The 20543-nt window shown below is 42.1% G+C and overlaps 1 protein-coding gene across 1 annotated transcript in view; it reads right to left on the bottom strand.

Moving 5' to 3' along the window:
• The window catches only part of ATG10 (autophagy related 10), a 267723-nt gene that overhangs the window by 198554 nt on the left and 48626 nt on the right, over positions 1 to 20543 (bottom strand). Inside the window, exon 2 of the mRNA XM_073679166.1 lies at positions 15414 to 15544. Within this exon, the coding sequence (XP_073535267.1) occupies positions 15414 to 15544 (131 nt within the window). The remainder of the gene's footprint in view (positions 1 to 15413; positions 15545 to 20543) is intronic.

Genomic DNA, 20543 nt, shown 5'->3' on the forward strand with positions numbered 1-20543 from the left:
AAGCCCACAAAATTCCTATACTGACTAAGTATATTGTTCTAATGGTTTTTTTTCTATTAAAGGGGTATTCTGTCTACAGATTACGTTCATTTTCCACAGATGGGGATTCCCCTGACCCTGATTCATAATCCAATGTGTATATGACAATACAGTGAATAGTCTCAAAAAGGCCATCATTTTATCAAGCCAAGGATTTTCTGAAACAGCGTTTCATCTCCATAATATCTATATAATAGCCATATATTTTGAGAGAATAATCTCCATAAGACAAGGTGCAGAGTACATGATGTTACTCACCTGTGCCGGCTCGGGTGTCAGGCCTTGTTTTTTTCTCCTATGGCCAACTTCCTTTGTACTAGTCCTTGCCGAGTTACTGAGTTACTGAGTTAACTCCATAAAAGCCCCTAACCAAACCCAAGACCATTTAAAGGTCTGCTTAGGCAGCCATGTGCTGTCTGAGCATTGAGATAGCATTGATCTCAGCAACCTTGTACTTGTCAAGCGTTGGATCATCTTCCACTTAGCTCAAGCTCCAGGTAGGTGTCTAATTATCATCTGCTACTCCTGACTTCCATTCACCTACCAGCATTTATCTGCAACCTCAGTCCTCACTCTCAACTTCACTGCCAAAAAATACCTGATTATTATTTGTCCCTAGGATTCCTGCCTGTAATAACATCACTGCAACCATTAAATAGTTTTCCCATTCATCACTGTTGTCCTGCAGTAACCACTTTTCTGCTGCAAGCATATGACTACCATTAACCATCTGTCTGCTGCAAGCTTACATGTCTACCATTAATCATCTGTTTGTTGCTATTCCCAGATTGTCTATACATCTACCGTTCCCATGTGTATCCACACATCTGGCTTTGCTTCATTTGGTGCTTAGTGCTCAGTTTGTCTGATTGGTGTCACGCATGACTTGTCCTTGTCTTCACTAACTGTCGTGCCATCTGGCAAACCCCAATTCGCTGCTTCATCGCCTCCAGTCCGTGCTGCTCTACCTGATGTACGGATTAGAGAATCACCCTCAGTCTGTGACCTTAAACACATGTAGTACAGGTAGAGAGCAGTCAAATACATGCAGCACTTTAGAAACACTATTAGATGGCAGATTGTAGCATTCACATCAGTAATACAGTGCATGCTGATAGGCTCTATTTGCCCTTAAAGTAATGAGCTGATTGATGGGGAAGTTGGTATTATATTCCGAGTCAATTGGCTGCATTCTCTGGTGCAAGTCAGAAAAAATTACAGTCCGTATTCTGTTATTACAAGTTATAGTCCACACATTGGAACACTGTTGATCAGCATACTTTTTTCACTGTATAAAAAAGTTTGGTCTACCACGTAGGGCACAGTAAATATATACCACATGGAGACATCAATGGCCACAACTGAATATAGTTACAGGAAGTGTCATGTGTTGTGCTGACAAAAAAAAAATTATCTGTGTCTACGGTGCAATTACTCTGCTTTACTAGGATTCTAGCAGTATACTAGAGCTGTTTTTAAGTTGCTCACCCTATAATTATAATGAGATAACTCTGCGTATCTCATCCTAATCTATACAGCAATGATAACACCAAAGCTGCAGAAAACAAATACAAGTACATAATATATCCCAAATTAAGTATTACATAAATTTCCATTGATATATTTCTACAGATCTATTTTCATACAATCTGTAATGTAAAAATACGGAACTATCATCAATTATGTCATTCAACCAATTATTACTTTATTGTAAAAAAGCTAAAGTTATGATTTAGCCTATTTCTACTCTGCATACTGGCGGATGGTGAGATGGCAAAATACACAGATATTATGGTAAAATTTACAAGATGGACTGTTCTGAAAAGTTTCAAACTATTCCCATAATAATGGACCATATTTGCGGCTCGGACTGGTCAAGTTATCTTTGCCATGGCAGCCAGTTTTCTTGGGCCTTACAGCAAAATGGCATATAACTAAAAAAACTCACTTTTCTTTTAGTGTAATAAGTATTAGTTCTTTCATTTTCACGGACTTGCAATGCAATCAAATAATTTGATATACTACATAAATCATATTTATCAAACAATATACAATAAACCAATAGCTGATAGATAATCGAGCCATTCTAATACATTGATTGACAAGACAGAAGCAATTAAATAGAAGCTGAACTTTCGACACACATTGCATTTATCATTAGTACACACCAATATAAGAAACTTTGTAATATATCTTATCAGAGAATTCCGCTTCTTTCTTCATTTATGAGCCACTTCTTCCTTTTTTCCCCACCATCTCAGCTGATATCATTCACTTTGAAAAAACAGCTCAGATCCAGCATAATGAGCTGTCAGGTAACAGAGCATAGCAAGAGGAACAGAGCAAGAGGCCAGCACAGAAACAATTCAAGTATATTAGCTTATTCCAGCGCTGGATTCACATCTACACTGATCAGTATGGCCCCATTTCTCTACTGCTTTTGTCTGTCCACCAAATATGGAAAGAAGAGCAGGAATCAGTGTGTGTGTGCAGTCATTTACACATGAGAGATAGAGCTTGCAGAGGGGAAAACTAGTGAAAAAGCAGAACAGAAGTTATATAATGGTCAGAAATGGTGTACACACAAGACAGTTTATTATTATTTATTTATATAGCGCCATTGATTTATTCTGAAAAGTTACTTGAAAATACAGTTATATGAAAAAGTTTGGGCACCCCTATTAATCTTAAGCTTAATGTTTTATAAAAATTGGTGTTTTTGCAACAGCTATTTCAGTTTGATATATGTAATAACTGTTGGACACAGTAATGTTTCTGCCTTGAAATTAGGTTTATTGTACTAACAGAAAATGTGCAATCTGCATTCAAACAAAATTTGACAGGTGCATAAGTATGGGCACCTCACCAGAAAAGTGACATTAATATTTAGTAGATCCTCCTTTTGGATGAAGGTATTTTTGACCATTCCTCTTTACAAAACAATTCCAGTTCAGTTAAGTTTGATGGTCGCCGAGCATGGACAGCCCTCTTCAAATGATCCCACAGATGTTCAATGATATTCAGGTCTGGGGACTGGGATGGCCATTCCAGAACACTGTAATTGTTCCTCTGCATGAATGCCTGAGTAGATTTGGAGCGGTGTTTTGGATCATTGTCTTGCTCAAAGATCCATCCCCTGCGTAACTTCAACTTTGTCACTGATTCTTGAACAATATTGTCAAGAATCTGCTGATACTGAGTGGAATCTATGCGTCCCTCAACTTTAACAAGATTCCCGGTGCCGGCATTGGCCACACAGCCCCAAAGCATGATGGAACCTCCACCAAATTTTACTGTGGGTAGCAAGTGTTTTTCTTGGAATGCTGTGTTTTTTTGCCGCCATGCATAACGCCTTTTTGTATGACCAAACAACTCAATCTTGGTTTCATCAGTCCACAGGACCTTCTTCCAAAAAGAAATTGGCTTCTCCAAATGTGCTTTTGCATAACTCAGCCGACTCTGTTTGTGGGGTGCTTGCAGAAATGGCTTCTTTCGCATCACTCTCCCATACAGCTTCTGCTTGTGCAAAGTGCGTTGTATAGTTGACCGATGCACAGTGACACCATCTGCAGCAAGTTGATGCTGCAGCTCTCTGGAGGTGGTCTGAGGATTGTCCTTGACTGATCTCACCATTCTTCTTCTCTGCCTTTCTGATGTTTTTCTTGGCCTGCCACTTCTGGCCTTAACAAGAATTGTCCCTGTGTTCTTCCATTTCCTTACTATGTTACTCACAGTGGAAACTGACAGGTTAAATCTCTGAGACAGCTTTTTGTATCCTTCCCCTGAACAACTATGTTGAATAATCTTTGTTTTCAGATCATTTGACAGTTGTTTTGAGGAGCCCATGATGCCACTCTTCAGAGGAGATTCAAACAGGAGAACAACTTGCAAGTGGCCACTTTAAGTAGCTTTTCTCATGATTGCATCCACCTGGCTATGAAGTTCAAAGCTCAATGAGGTTACAAAACCAAAAAAAGTGCTTTAGTAAGTCAGTAAAAAGTAGGTAGGAGTATTTAAAACAAGAAAATGATAAGGGTGCCCATACTTATGCACCTGTCAAATTTTGTTTGAATGCAGATTGCACATTTTCTGTTAGTACAATAAACCTCATTTCAAGGCAGAAACATTACTGTGTCCAACAGTTATTACATATATCAAACTGAAATAGCTGTTGCAAAAACACCAATTTTTATAAAACATTAAGCTTAAGATTAATAGGGGTGCCCAAATTTTTTCATATAACTGTATAAAGACCATATAAAAGCTGTGAGACTTTTTAGATTATGACTGTTAGGGTTAGAATTTTTGGAGCATTACAATAATTTCATATTCATTTAGGTTCCATGTATTTCTAGAGAATGGGTTTTAGTGCAACTGGTAACTGACAATGTGGTCTGAATAACATATTCTCAGAATGAACCAGCTACAAAAACAAACTTGGGTTTTAGGGGGTATTATTTTCTTAGACTTTTATGGCACATCAAAAATACAGTCCTCCTCATCATAATTGGCACCCATGAAACTTAAGTACATAATGTGGAATATCTTTTTTAAAAAAATTAATCAAGTGAAACAGTTTTTCTGTATAGAGCACTCGTGTTAAATACAAAATGCTAAACAATAATTTAAAACAAAAAACAATGGGAGGGAAAAATATAAAAAACCTGAAGCATTCTGTGTCACTGATATTGGCACCTTTTACATTAATTTAGTATGGAAACACATTTTGACTCGCCTGTGATAAATCACAAAAGAGATTCACCTGTGATTAATTGTCTGTGCCCATGTGACATGAATTAGCCAATGAATGATGAGGTCAGTATTTTAAAATGCCACATGGTAGGCCCTGTTCCTTTGTCACAATGGTGAAGACAAAGGAGCTGTCTGAGGACATCAGAACTGTTATTATTAGCAAACACAAGACTTCCAAAGGGTATAAGGCCATCTCCAAAGAAGTTGGTATCCCAGTTTGAACAGTGCGCAATGTTATTAAGAAGTTTGCCAAGCATGGAACTGTCAAGAACCTCCTTGAATGTGGGGGAAAATTGACAAGAGATGTCATCGAAGGTTGGTGCGAATGGTAGAAAAAATACCACGTCAAACATCCAAAGACCTGAAGGCCAACCTGGAACAGTCTGGGGTCATGGTTTCAACAAGTACCATACGCCACACAATAAACCAAGCAGAGCTTTATGGGTGAAGGCCAAGGAAAAAACTATTGCTGAAGAAAAGATATAAAAAGGAAAGACTGATCTTTGCTAAAGAGTACCTTGACAAACCACAATCCTTCTTGGAAAATATTCTGTGGACAGATGAAACAAAAGTAGAGCTTTTTGGCAATGCAAAGCAACAGTTGGTTTACAGATGGCACAATGAAGCTTATAAGTAAAAGAACATCTTACCAATAGTTAAGCATGGTGGGGGATCCATAATGCTGTGGGGTTGCTTTGCTGCGTCTGGTACTGGAGGCCTTGACCGTATCACAGGAATCATGACATCAAAGAATTATCAAGAGATTTTAGAGCGAAATGTCCTACCCAGTGTAAGAAAACTTGGTTTGAGTCGAAGATCATGGGTCCTCCAAAATATGGGGGCCCAATAGATAGCCACACAGTGCACCATTATTAGTTACCCATTCCTGCTGTGCTACTCCTCCCTCCTCCACGCTGACATGGAAAATACATGTGAGCAAACACTGGCAAACATATCTGTGACCAGATGCTTAAGGGACGCAAATGACGGGATTGCATGTCGTATGTGGCAACGTAACATATTCTTGATGGCTGATGGAGGCAACAGTAAAACTAAACTGCTGGAGCGCTCCTTTAAAGGAATTTAGCTAGGAAATAAATGACATAAAATAACAAAAGAACCACTACTTAAGTGATAAAACCCCTGCTACTCCAGTGCACTGGATTTTATGCCAATTACTATGTCCTAGTGTTTGCACTTGCACAAATGTAATATTACTTTAGTAACATGGTCCCACCACATCCTACAGAACCAATATCAAAAAACTGAGAACAGGTGCAGACTAAGAGCCACTCTATATAACTAACAAATTAAAGTTGCACTCTGAAATACTATAATATGTAAACATTGAATATTTGGAATTGGAACTGTATTACTGCTGTAGAAAACATGTTAAATAATGAAGGTACCTAGCACACAAATTAGCCAATTCATGTGAGCCCAACGGCCAGCGACAAGGCATACCTCTTTGTTGGGACCCTAAACCTAATATGATGCCTTTCCCGGGCCAAAAGCCAACAATTATATGTACAGGTAAGATCAAGCTCTATTTTAAAACACCTTAGACTGATGGGAGGAGTGCTCAGTCAAATGTAATATTACTTTAGTAACATGGTCCCACCACATCCTACAGAGCAAATATAAAAAAAAAAACTGACTGGCACTTCGAAACAGAAAAAGACAAGTGTGAACGAGTGCAAGCTAAGAAAGCCACTCTATATCACTAACAAATTAAAGCTGCACTCAGAAACGCTACATCCTACAGAGAAGGAGCCACTCTTTGCAGCAGATAACTTCTTTGGCTGACAGAGGGACGTACAAGCAGGGGATGGCACTCATAGATGTCTATATGCCATTATACTATTAGCAATGGCAGCACTTTGGTAACAGAAATGTATAAGAACATTGCTGAACCTTTCCTTTAACAAAAGTGTGCTAACAAGAAATGTGAAGAGCGCAAATTGTAGACGTTTCAGAAATGTAACCATGGAGACATGGAAAAGAACATCCAAAATCGACTGCAGAAACAGAAAGTCTATGGATGTTGCTCACCACTCACATTAGAAACAGAAAAAAAAAGCTTCTTGTAAAGAGAGATGATAACAAGATGTTTTATAACAACATTTTCACATATACAGTTTCATTATACACCATATATCTAGATCAGCCAGGATTGTCACCTTTATATAGAGATAGGATCTCTAAATAAAACATGAGCAATTCAATTTCCCTTCCTTGACACCTTTTGGGTGTGAGTAGAGGAAAGGATGACGTACAGGGGTTTTTGGCTACTCCGGGCCTTTTCATGTCCGATATGGCAAAGATCTAAGAGATCAGTCATTGTCTTCATATGAGCGTATGAAAAATTGTCCGTATTTCGTCCAGAAAAAAACGAACAATTTTTCATCCATATGATGTTCTGTGTCTGTTTTTCACATCTATATGTCCTCCACCAAAATTCATCTGCCACATTTAATTTTTTTAATATGTATTCTTTGCAATGGATCCACTAACCTTGCGTCAGGTGCATATCTCAGAACCAAAGTTTGGGTGCAATGCACCTGACAGACACAGGTCAGAAAGATCCTAGTTACTTACTGGTAACGGGATTTTACAGAGCCAATGACAGCACCACCTGAGAGAGGGTATCCACCCACCAAGGACCGGAACCTACTGAATAAAAAAGGCGGTACCTCTCTTCCGCATTAGTTTTTGTTTCAGAGCATGAGAGGGCCTCCGAAAAATAGGTTAGTACACAACTACCACCTAAATATTTCTTAATAAAAACACCCTAAGAAGTGCACACCATAAGTGAAAGAGGGGAGGGAATTAATAGGGTGCTGTCATGGGCTCTGTAAAATCCCATTACCGGTAAGTAACTAGGATCTTTTCCCCTTCTCCCATGACAGCACCACCTGAGAGATTTAGAGAGATCAGACACCAGAGGGAGAGTTCACCGCTTGCAACACCTTCCTCCCAAAGGACAGATCAGTAGAGGAGGAAAGGTCAAGACGGTAATGTTTGTAAAATGTAGCAGGGGATGACCAAGCTGCCGCCTTACATATGATGTCGATGGGCACATCCGCCTTCTCAGCCCAGGAAGCAGCTACAGCCCTGGTGGAGTGGGCCTTCAGGTTCTCTGGAACTGGCAGATTGCTAGAAGAGTACGCTAAGCCAATAGTGTCTCTGACCCACATAGCTATGGTCCCCCTTGTAACCTAAAGCCCTTTCCTAGCCCCCTGAAATGAGATGAATAAGGTGTCACTTTTCCTCCAGGCCTTCGTCACCTCCAAATACAGGACTAATAACCTCTTAACATCTAAAGTGTGAAGCCTTTGTTCCTCAGAATCTCTAGGATCAGGATAGAAGGAAGGGAGAGTAATTACTTGTGTCCTTTGGAATTTGGAGGCTACCTTTGGAAGCTAGGCCGGGTCTAGTCTTAAGGTTACTCTATCCATACCCACTTGAGTGAACGGATGGTTTACTGACAACGCGTGCAGATCACTAACCCTACGAGCTGACATTAGAGCTACCAGCATGGCTGTTTTTAAGGTGAGAATTTTCTCTGAAACCTTCTCCAAGGGCTCAAAGGGAGGCTTGGTTAGCGCCTCTAGAACCAGATTAAGGTCCCAAGGAGGCATCCTTGGAGTAGGAATGGGTCTAGATCTACTGCAAGATTTAATGAATCTGATGATCCACCTATTTGCTGCCAAGTCGCAATTATATAGTGCCCCCAGAGCTGATACTTGTACCTTAAGGGTACTGATGGCTAACCCCATGCTTAAGCCTTTCTGAAGGAATTCCAGGATGGCCCCAATAGGAACCCTCCCTTTGGCGGACTGACCCGAGGTAGACATAAATTTAGCCCAGGTTCTACCATAGATCCTAGTAGTCACCGGCTTCCTACTCGCCAGTAGAGTAGTAACTAGACCTGGAGAAAACCCCTCCTGTGTTAGTAGTGACCTTTCAAAATCCAGGTCGTCAAATGCAGGCCCGATCTTTGGGGATGGAAGACTGGGCCCTGCCTGAGGAGATCCGTGGTGTCCGGAAGGACCCATGGTTCCGCTTGGGACATTCTCTTCATCCAAGTGAACCATGGTCTCTTGGGCCAAAACAGGGCGATTAATATAACCCTCGCCTGTTCTTCTCGGATCTTCCTTAGGATAGTAGGAATCAGCATTAGAGGGGGAAAGGCATAGGCCAGGGTAAAGTCCCAGGGAATTTGCAGCGTGCCCACCGCAAAAGGCTTCTCCTTTGAATTCAGGGAGCAAAAGATTTTGGGTTTCCGATTGTGTTTGTTCACAAACAGATCTATTTAAGGTTGTCCCCATCGGCCAACAATCTGCTGGAATACCGCTGGATTCAATTCCCATTCTCCTTGTTTCAAGATGTGCCGACTTAGAAAATCGGCTCTTAAGTTCTCTTCTCCTCTTATATGCAGCGCCGAGAGCGTGAATAGATGACTCTCCACAAAAAAAAGGATCTGATCCGCTACTAACATCAGAGGAAGGGATCTTGTTCCCCCTGACGATTGATATAGACGACTGTCATTTGGTTGTCCGACATTATCCGGATGTGTCGACCCTGAAGAAGAGAACTGAACTCTACTACCGCGTTTCTGACTGCCAACAGTTCCCTCATGTTGGAGGAGAGACCCGTCTCGCTGTCTGACCAGAGGCCCTGTATTGAATGATCTCTCAGGTGAGCTCCCCAGCCTTCTGCGCTTGCGCTTGTCGTAATCGCATCTGACACCTGGAAAGACCAAGGAACCCCCAGAGATAGATTAACCAGATTCATCCACCAATCAAGCGAGTTGATTACTAAACTTGAAAGGGATATTCTTCCATTCAGGCGACCTCTGAGCCGTCTGTCTGCCGTCAGGATCTCCTGCTCTAGACATCTGGAATGGAACTGGGCCCACTTAACTGCTGGGATACAATATGTCATCGTACCCAATAGAGACATTGCATTTCTCAAGGTCATGGATGGATTGCTGATTACGCGCGATATGAGGGAACTGATCTTCAATATCTTGTCCTCTGGCAGGAGACAAGTCTGGCTTTCAGAGTCCAAAATGAGACCCAGGAATGATTGAAACTTTTTTGGTTCTAGTCTCGATTTTTCTAAATTTAAAATCCAACCCAGGCCTTTTAGACTGGCCATGACTTCCGCCAGAACCAGTGCACAGAGTTGTTTTGATCAGCCCACCACTAAAAAATAGTCCAGGTAAGGGATGACTAGGATATCCTTCTCCCTTAGATGCGCTGTGACTTCCAGGATAATCTTTGTGAAACCCTTGGAGCCATGGAGATGCCAAAGGGAAGAGCTGCAAACTGAAAATGCTTTATGTGCTGGCCGAACTGTACAGCTAGAAACTGTTGGTGTGCAGGAAAGATTGGGACGTGGTAGTAAGCGTCCTTCAAATCGAGGACGCACATATAACACTCTGGAAACAACATCTTTATGGCCGATTTTATTGACTCCATCTTGAATGGCCTGTAAATTAAATGGTCGTTCAGCTTCTTCAAGTTGACAATGGTTCTGAAGCAGCCATCCAGTTTATTTATTAGGAAGAGAGTTGAGTAAAACCCTCTCCCTTGCTCCGGTACTGGTGTTTCTACTAGAACCCCCTTCACAACCAGAGTGAGTACTTCCTGCTGCAGGGCCATCTGTTTTCTTAAGCCTCTGGGGGCTGAAATCCTGACGGTGTCTCTGGGAATGGTTTTGAACTCCAACTTCAGCCCCCTCCCGATTATCCCCAAAATCCAGGCGCTGGACGAGATTTTTTCCCAGGCGGGAAGGAAGTGGGACAACCTTCCTCCTACCTGGAGAGGTCCATCACTTAGGGGCTTTCTTCTTGCTCCGATTATACCTCCTCTTCCGAAAGGAGCTCTTATATCGGGGAACAGATACAGTAGGAAACCAATGTTTCTTGTCCGCGGCCTTATCCAGGATGTGATCTAAGGCCTTCCTGAAAAGAAAGTCCCCTTCACAAGGGATTGAGCAGAGTTTAGATTTTGACTGCACATCCCCTGGCCAGCTCTTGAGCTATAAAGCCCTACGGGCTGCATTGGAAAGATTTGCTGACCTGGCAGCCAGCCTAACTGAATCTGCCGATGCATCCGCAAGGAATGCAGCCGCCCCCTGTAAAAGAGGAAGACCCGACAGAATTTTATCTCTAGAGACATTCCCTTTGATCTGGTCTTCTAACTGCTGTAGCCAGATCATCATAGACCTGGCAGTGCAGGCCTGTTTTAGAAAAGACTCCACCTTTTTATCGAGCGGATCTTTGAGGGCCCCTAAATCCTCAAAGGGCAATGTGGATCTTTTCGAGGACTTCGAGATGGCCACATCAATTTTAGGGGTTTTGTCCCACTTAGCTGCGTCCTCCTCTTCAAAAGGGTATCTCTGCTTAGAAGAAGAAGGTAGCTGGCCTTTCCTCTGTTTTTTTTCCACTCCCTATCTATAAGAGTATTGATCCTTTCATTAACTGGGAATGTGCGTCTCCTCTTCTAATCTAAGCCCCCGAACATGAGATCCTGAACTGTTCTGGGAGCTTTGGCATCGGCAATACCCATAGTTACTCTAATAGCCTTGACTAATCTTTCAGTAATGTCCACCGAAAAACATGGCCTACCCCCTCCATCATCATCCGAAGACTCTGATGAAGACGATGACGAGAGGTCAGAGGGGGAAGGATATTGCCTCGCGAAACGGGACTCTACTGATTCCTCTGAATCAGAGGAAACCCGTTTCTGCTTTCTCCTCTTACGAGAGGTCAAGTTCTTTAAGGAATCCCTGACCTCCATCTGGATTAAGGTTTTCAAATCCATAGAAAAGCTAGGGGACTCCTCTTCTATAGTTTTCTGGATACAATCAGAGCAAAGGTTCTTAGCGTAGGAGCTGAGCTGGGAAGGCTAACTTTACATAACGCACACTCTTTATTCTTATTCTTAGAACAACACTATTTAGGTTCCTAACAACCAGAAAGAAATGAAAAGAGAAAAAAGAGAAAAAACAGAGAAGAGCACATTACTAAGGTGAACTTCCACGAAGATTACTCACCACACTGCCGTTCAGACTAGGGTACCGGAGGCGGTGGTTGCCGTTCACATGAACGCTCCCATCTGGCGGAGGTGGACTCTCGAGATTTCTTCTGACCGGTTCTGCCGGCACTCGTACGACCCCCACTGCTGTGGCTCTGATGATGGGAAGAGTCCCGTTGCTCCGGTTGTCTCACATTTTGCTTAAGCTGTTTACACTGTTTAGGCGCCTGTGGCTGCAGCTTTTCCTCCTGCTGCGGCCGTGACAGCTGCTGCCCAGGTGACTCACTCATGATGACGGGGATGCAGACACCGCCATCTTGACTGCTTCCCATCTTTTTAAAGCATAAGGGGGCTCCACCTCCTTTGGGCCCCTCCCCTTCCGGCAGCAGCGTGCTATCTCTCTTTTTATTTTATTTATTTATTTTTCTTTTTTTTTTTTACTAAAATATATATAAGATCTTTTTCTTTTTTTTTTTTCTCTGCCAGCTGGAGCGCTTGCAAACGGGGATGTGCCCTGGCAATTGCACCCCACGCAAGCGCAGACCCGGGCTTCCGGCGCACTCGTGCCAGGGAGCGAAGCAACCCCGCGCGTGCACAGCCCGGACTTCCGGCGCGCTACGTCACTGGGACCCCCGTGCATGCATAGCCCGGCCGCAGGACCCAGCGCTTGCGGGAGAGGACCCCGGAAGGCGCCCAACCCCCCCCCCGCACGCAGACCCAGGCACCTCCAGGCCGCTTCGATCTTGGGATCCACACTTCAGACCCCACGAATAGGTAGGTGAGTCACCACCTAGAGAGGCTCCCATCAAGGACAGGAACTAAAACTGATGCGGAAGAGAGGTACCGCCTTTTTTATTCAGTAGGTTCCTGTCCTTGGTTGGCGGATACCCTCTCTCAGGTGATGCTGTCATGGGAGAAGGGGAAAAAATCGCCTATAATATAATATCTAGTTATCTGAATTTCAGGGCTCTAAAGCAGTGTGCCCACGATGCGTTTTTTATGAGTTTCCACAGCGGCAAAAACGCTTAAAAAACGCATGGTAGAAGGCCTGCCATGTTCCCCAATGATAATCCGCATGTGCATATGCACATGCTGCGGAAATTTCCGCTGCGGATTATCATTGCGGAAAAAAACGCAGCACTACCAATTATTTTGCGGAAGCGCTGTGTTTTCGCCGACATTGACTTGCATTGGAACGCATGGATTCCGCATCACTGTATATGTAGATGCATATTCCATGCGTTCCAATGTGCGGATGGTACCCGAGTGTGGAGGAGAGGAGACTCTCCTCCGGACCCGGGTACCAGAGAATCTGTGAAAAAAAGAATAAAATAAAAAATAAATGTTACATTTACCTTCTGATGGCCCCCGCTGCGCTCGTCCTCCCATGCCGGCAGATCGCGGTGGACTGAAGGACCTGCACTAACATCATAGTCATGTGACGGGTCACGCGATGCTGACGTCGGCAGGTCCTTCAGTGTATCGTGATCTGCCGGCAGCCAGGACGGAGCGAAGCAAGACTGCGGGGGCTATCGGAAGGTAAGTATAGATTTATTTTTTTATTTTTAACCATTCTTTGGGGTCACACTACATAAATCCATGCCGTTTGCATGGATTTATATAGTGTGACCAAGTTGTCAAGCACTTTCCAAGTGATGCTAAAATCGCTTGGAAAGCGCTTGTCAACCCGCATGTGGAAATGCATGTGAAGAACGCTTCACATCCGCATGTCCCTGGCAGGAAAACGCATGTACAATCCGCATGTATAATCCGCATGTACAATCCGCATGTACAATCCACATGTGTTTTTTTCTGCCAGGGAGATTCAGGAAAAATCCGGAGCATTTCTGCATCGTGGGCACATAGCCTTAAAGTAATCAGAGACCTTCATAGGGATGTATTAAAAGAGAGTACACAAAAATCAGATGCAAAAAAAGTCATTTAATAGCTATAAAAAGTAATAAAACAAAAAGTACACAAATTTCACACCCACTGCTAAATAGCCTCCAGTTTTCAGGACATATTACTAAACATTAAAATTTTGCAAAAACATGTAAGGCACTTAGATCCTACTGAAGTGAAGGTCACTCAGATTCAGACGTTAACAGATCAGCAGAAGAAACACATTGGCGGAGAGAAAAGCAAGATTGGCAGATCATATTATCATGCCAGAGATTATTATTATACTGGCCAACATTCATTGCATTTTCTGCCCCTGAGGAAGCCACATCTGTGCACTTACTTATTATTACTTTTGCACTTTAGCATGTTGATGTTTCATCATGACTTTTTTTTCATCTTCATATGCACATTGACACTTTAATAATGTATATACTTGTGACTTTGTGTCATCTTATGTAATCGTGGTATTGTGTATTATTGTAATATTGTGAGGGCATCATATGACATCATGTTATGGTGTATTATTGAAGCAATCATTGTAATTTTGTGAGGGTATCTCTGTTTCTGTGCCATATAGTGGATTGGGGGGTCACAGCTTTATTATAAGCTGTATGACTTGTCTTTATAGCCTTTGGGCCTTTCATTTTTCTTTGGTTTGTTGTTTCAATAAAATGTGTGACTTTTTAGAGGCCACATCTTCTCTCCGCAAGTACAGCGGTAAAACGGAGTGAGGTTTTTTTTGGGGAATTTTCCGAGACCTGTAATGTTTTCCGTTTTTGGGCAATGGACCTGTGTGAGGCCTACTTTTTGCGCCCTGATGTGAGATCATTTTGGTGTAGATATGATGTTTTGATGGCCTCTTATTGCATTTTTGGCGGTGATGCGAAGGCAAAAAAAAACAGCAATAATGTAAGTTAGATTTTTTCTCATTACAGCTTTTACCGATCGGGAAATTCATTTAATATTTTGATAGACAGAACTTTTATGGATGTGGAGATACCACATACATGTATTTTTTAAATTTTCTTTTTATTTCTTTATTTTTAATTAGGGAAAAGGGCAGCCCTAATTGGCTTCCACCATAAAAGTACCATCATGATAGGCACGTCACTAAGAAAAAACCTTTCCATATATTTAATGAGGGTTTGCGGAGGCCATAAATGGGATGCACTGCTCTGGATACCCCTGATGTGCAGCCATTTCTTGTGGGACCCGGAAGTAGAGACCAGAGGGGGACCTGGGAAACATCAGACCAGAAGAAGTGGAGAATCACATAGTAAAAGTTTTTCTTGCAAGGTGGTAAATATAAACTTACCCATCCCAACTCAAAAAAATAAAAATTTGCACCCCTCTTTGCCCCAAAAAATAAATCCTTTGCCCCAAATTTTGTATGCCCATCACCAAAGCTGCAAGTTTTATGTCTAGGCAGATGCTGTAGAAAATCGCTTTGCAAAAGAGAAAAATATTGGAGGACATTAAAAAAAATCATTTTTGGAATGTTATACCAACAAAAAGACATAGTTGTCACAAAATATTTCGAGCAGCTATTATCCTTTGTGCAGCCAAGCAAACAAAAATGATGTAAAATGAGGAGAAAATCAGCTTTGTATAGTTATTTCACAGAAGTTATACCATACATTTAATATTAAATTATGTGTAGCAGGCTGACATTACCTGAACATTTCTCCACTGCCAGCCGTCCCCAATAGCTTGAGAGTGCTTCAGAAATTCAAAGCAGAAGTATCTAAATTTGTCTTCTCCCAGGATCAAGTTATTTCTGATTTCGGTCTCCATTTTATAAAAATCTATGCACACAGGAAAATAAAACGGATAATGGAGATCAAATGTAGGAAATAGTAGATTCCGGTTAGAAAACATTTTTTCTGCTTTTATTCTTTTTAGAAAACCCCCAGATAGATTTTCAAATATGTAATTTGTTATGTCAAACTTTTATATTGCAACATCTGTAGTCAGGTTTTAAGAAAGAGAAAACATAATTAACATCACAGAATTAAATCGACAAACATTCATTTCGCTCATGAAACAACATAAAATACCTGAATTTACATACAGTGGGTATGGAAAGTATTCAGACCCCTTTAAATTTTTCACTCGTTGTTTCATTGCAGCCATTTGGTAAATTCTAAAAAGTTCATTTTTTTTCTCATTAGTGTACACTCTGCACCCCATCTTATCTGAAAAAAACAGAAATGTAGAAATTTCAGCAAATTTATTAAAAAAGAAAAACTGAAATATCACATGGTCATAAGTATTCAGACCCTTTGCTCAGTATTGAGTAGAAGCACCCTTTTGAGGTAGTACAGCCATGAGTCTTCTTGGGAATGATGCAACAAGTTTTTCACACCTGGATTTGGGGATCCTCTGCCATTCTTCCTTGCAGATCCTCTCCAGTTCCGTCAGGTTGGATGGTGAATGTTCGTGGACAGCCATTTTCAGGTCTCTTCAGAGATGCTCAATTAGGTTTAGGTCAGGGCTCTGGCTGGGCCAGTCAAGAATGGTCACAGAGTTGTTCTGAAGCCACTCCTTTGTTATTTTAGCTGTGTCCTTAGAGTCATTGTCTTGTTGGAAGGTGAACCTTCGGCCAAGTCTGAGTTCCAGAGCACTCTGGAAGAGTTTTTTTTCCAGGATATCTTGGCCGCATTCATGTTTCTTTCAATTGCAACCAGTCGTCCTGTCCATGCAGCTGTAAAACACCCCCATAGCATGATGCTGCCACCACGTTTCACTGTTGGGATTGTATTGGGCAGGTGATGAGCAGTGCCTGGTTTTCTCCACACATACCTATCACGGGTGTGTCGCCACGAAGATCGTCACGATTACACAGCCTGACTTCTCGCAGCTGAGTTTTTGGTGTTTTGTGTTTTTCGGCAGTGAGGGAGTTAACTCTCTCTCTCTGTGCTAGACGAGGTCCAGCCTCGCCCAGCTGCAATCAATGCTGCAGTAGTGGGACTCCTTCAAATGCCTGCCGGTCTGTTAGGGAAGTGTCGGTGAAAGCATTTCATACAGACAAACAGAGCGGATCGTGGTATTTTGGAGTTCTGAGCTAAGTGTATTTGGTGTGGTTTTTCCCTTCCTCGCTTTATCATTTATCTCCTTTCCCGTTGGTGTTCCCTCTGTAGTTGTGGTGTAGTTTTTGTATGCAAGGTGGTTTTTGGTTTGACCCTTGTACTGTCTCGTTCGTCTAAGTACTGTGTGTGGGCATATTATTTCCTGTCCCCTATTGTTGTGATCGGGGTCCTTCTCAGGACTAGATTACTGAGGTGCAGGGATCCTCAGGAGGTAGGGGTTACGCTGGCGGCCTGGACCTCTGTACCTTTAACAGTACCTCCAGGTAGAGGGATTAGTCAGGGCCCCAGCTTAGGGTCAGCTTAGGCCCCTGACCTCCTGTACGCAGTGTCAGTGTGACAATACCACTTAGAATTATCACCAAAAAGTTCTACCTTCATCTCATCAGACCAGAGAATCTTATTTCTCATAGTCTGAGAGTCCTTCATGTGTTTTTGAGCAAACTCTATGCGGACTTTCATATGCACTGAGGAGAGGCTTTCGTCTGGCCACTCTGCCATAAAGGCCCGACTGATGGAGGGCTGCAGTGATAGTTGACTTTGGGGATCTTTCTCCCATCTCCCTACTGCATCTCTGGAGCTCAGCTACTGTGATCTTGGGGTTCTTCTTTACCTCTCTCACCAAGGCTCTTCTCCCACAATTGCTCAGTTTGGCTGGATGGCCATGCCTAGGAAGACTTCTGGTGGTCCCAAACGTCTTCCATTTAAGGATTATGGAGGCCACTGTGCTCTTAGGAACCTTGAGTAATGCAGAAATTCTTTTGTAACCTTGGCCAAATCTGTGCCTTGCCACAATTCTGTCTCTGAGCTCCTTGGGCAGTTCCTTTGAGCTCATGATTCTCATTTGGTCTGACATGCACTGTGAGCTGTAAGGTCTTATATAGACAGGTGTGTGCCTTTCCAAATCAAGTCCTATCAGTTTAATTAAACACAGCTGGACTCCAATGAAGGAGTAGAACCATCTCAAGGAGGATCACAAGGAAATGGACAGCATGTGACTTAAATATGAATGTCTGAGCAAAGGGTCTGAATATTTATGACCATGTGATATTTCAGTTTTTCTTTTTTAATAAATTTGCAAAAATGTCTACATTTGTTTTTTTTTCAGTCAAGATGGGGTGCAGAGTGTACGTTAATGAGAAAAAAAAGAACTTTTAGAATTTACCAAATGGCTGCAATGAAACAAAGAGTGAAACATTTAAAGGGGTCTGAATACTTTCCGTACCAACTGTAAATATGACAGTCTTCAATCAGGAATGCTCAGCTCGTCATACAATAATAGCAAAGACAAAAGAAAAAGTAATGCAACATTAAGAGTCCAAATACACCTCGACACCTAGTAGTAAAGTCCATGACCCCAATTCATCAAAGCAATATCACAAAATTCTGGAGTAAATTGCTTTGAAAATTTGCTAAATTTATGTGCGACTTTTGGCGTTTTCACGCCAGTTTCTCCCAGCTCCGCAAGAATGGGTGAAACTTGAGTGAAAAGGTGGTGTGGTCTAATTCATGACAAGCTGTGGAGTTTCCCACACCAGACATTTTACTCTTAATGAATCAGGATAGTCTGACTCCAACACACACCCTCATCAGCACTGGAGAGACAATCGTCAGTCTTGATAAATAGGAGCCCATGTTAACCTGCTCTGAGGATTGCCATTACTGTGATATTAGGGATCTACCTTTAGGTTAGGCTATCAATATCATATCTGTGGAGGTTTGATATTCAGCATCCCCACCGATCAAATGTTATTAGCTCCAGCAGGGGTTGGATAAAATCATATAAACAGTGTACAGAGTGTAACACCACCGCTCCATCACACTGCCTGGTGGCAGCTCCAGGATTGGTCTTGAACAGGGCCGCCATCAGGGCATTACTGCCGCCCCTCTGCTCACCGGGCCCAGCGAACTGAACTTGCGTTCTCGGATGCAAGCTTACTTAAAATCTATTGCCATGAGGGAGTCTTCCCGCACGGTAGTACACAAAAGGTCAAAATTGTTGGTACCCCTCGTTTAATGAAAGAAAAACCCACAATGGTCACAGAAATAACTTGAATCTGACAAAATTAATAATAAATTAAAAATCTATGAAAATGAACAAATGAAAGTCAGTCATTGCTTTTCAACCCTGCTTCCACTGAATTTTTAAAAAGATTAAACTGTGATGTATTTTATTTTTGAGGATACTGTTTTCAGTGAGGAGGGGGGGGGTCCTGTTACTCTGCAGGGCAACACTATGTCACCTTTTTTTTCCTTCATCTGGTGTAGTGTAGAAGTTGGGGAAAAATTGGGGAATGTGCTCTGGAAATGGCTCTAGATAACTGTGTTATTTTCTGCAGAGACGAGTCCTGGCTGGAAGAAGTGATGGCGGTCTGCTCTGGATTAACAAGAAAAGCGAAGATGAAGGATTTCAACTAGAGATCTCACCGTTGAGTCAGTGTATTACCTGTACACTGACACTATACACTACATACTATACACAGGGCTCCTGTGTATAATGCCACTGGTGATCCCTGTATTACCTGTACACTGACACTACATACAGAGCTCCTGTGTATAATGTCACAGGTGATCACTCGGTTACCTGTACACTCACATTATATACAGAGCTCCTATGTATAATGTCACTGGTGATCAGGGCTGTGGAGTCGGAGTCGGAGTCGTGGAGTCGGTGCTCATTTTGGTGGAGTCGGAGTAGGTATAAAATGGACCGACTCCGACTCTTAAAATATATAATAAATTGGGTACAGTAATTCAATGCAGAATGTGCTGAATATTTTTTCATAGGAATTTGGGAAAGTTATGAAATGTCCTATAAATGGCTGTTCTATTCCTGATCTAAGGCTACATTCACACACAGCGTTTTTGCTGGGGTTTTTGAGGATACGTTTTTCAGCTGCAAAAGCAGATCAGCTTTTTAAAAAAACACATCACCTGAAAGGTTTTTGAGCTCATAGATAATGTTTTCAATAGCAAAAGCAGATTAGAAAAATGCCGCACAAACTGACATGCTCATTCTTTGTGAGGATCCATTTTTGAGCCCAAAAACGGATCCTCACAAAACAATGTGTCTGAATGTCATAGCTTGAAACCCATTGACTTTGCTGGGTTGCCCAGAGTCACTTCATTTTACTGCAAAAAACGGAACCGCAAGAAACGGAACCGCAAAAACGCTGTGTGTGAATCATGGCCGTAGCCAGCGAGGGGCAAGGGGGGCAGATATGTTTAAAAGACAGCTCATACTGCTTGTTGTGAAGGACGGTGTACCATTATCATTATTTGCACGACCAGCTTTTACAGCTCTTAATGGAGAAATGGCCCACAAACATGGTGTTTCTCTGGAAAGAGAAAGTATTAGAAAATTAGTAATTGAAGAAGCTCTTAAACAAAAGGAAGATCTTAAAAAGACTCTCAAAAGACGCTTCATGTTTCTTAAAATGGATGCCTGCACACGTCACAGAGTGAACTATTTTGCCATCAATGTTCGATATGTTTGTGACAACAAAGAAATTGTTACCAAGACATTGGCAGTAAAAGATCCTAAAGCTCATCACACCAGCCAGTTTCTCCAGGCCTTAGTGGAAAAAATTCTGCAAGATTAAGAACTCAAAAAAGAGCAGCTTCTTGCTATTGTAACGGACAATGCTTCAAACATGATAAGTACAATTAAACTGATGAATGAGAGGAATGAACAACAGCTAGAAGAAAATTTAGGATT

Source organism: Phyllobates terribilis, unplaced genomic scaffold (assembly GCF_046119375.1).
Source record: "Phyllobates terribilis strain yellow unplaced genomic scaffold, ASM4611937v1 Scaffold_1__5_contigs__length_1240528914, whole genome shotgun sequence".
Taxonomy (NCBI): Eukaryota; Metazoa; Chordata; class Amphibia; order Anura; family Dendrobatidae; genus Phyllobates; species Phyllobates terribilis.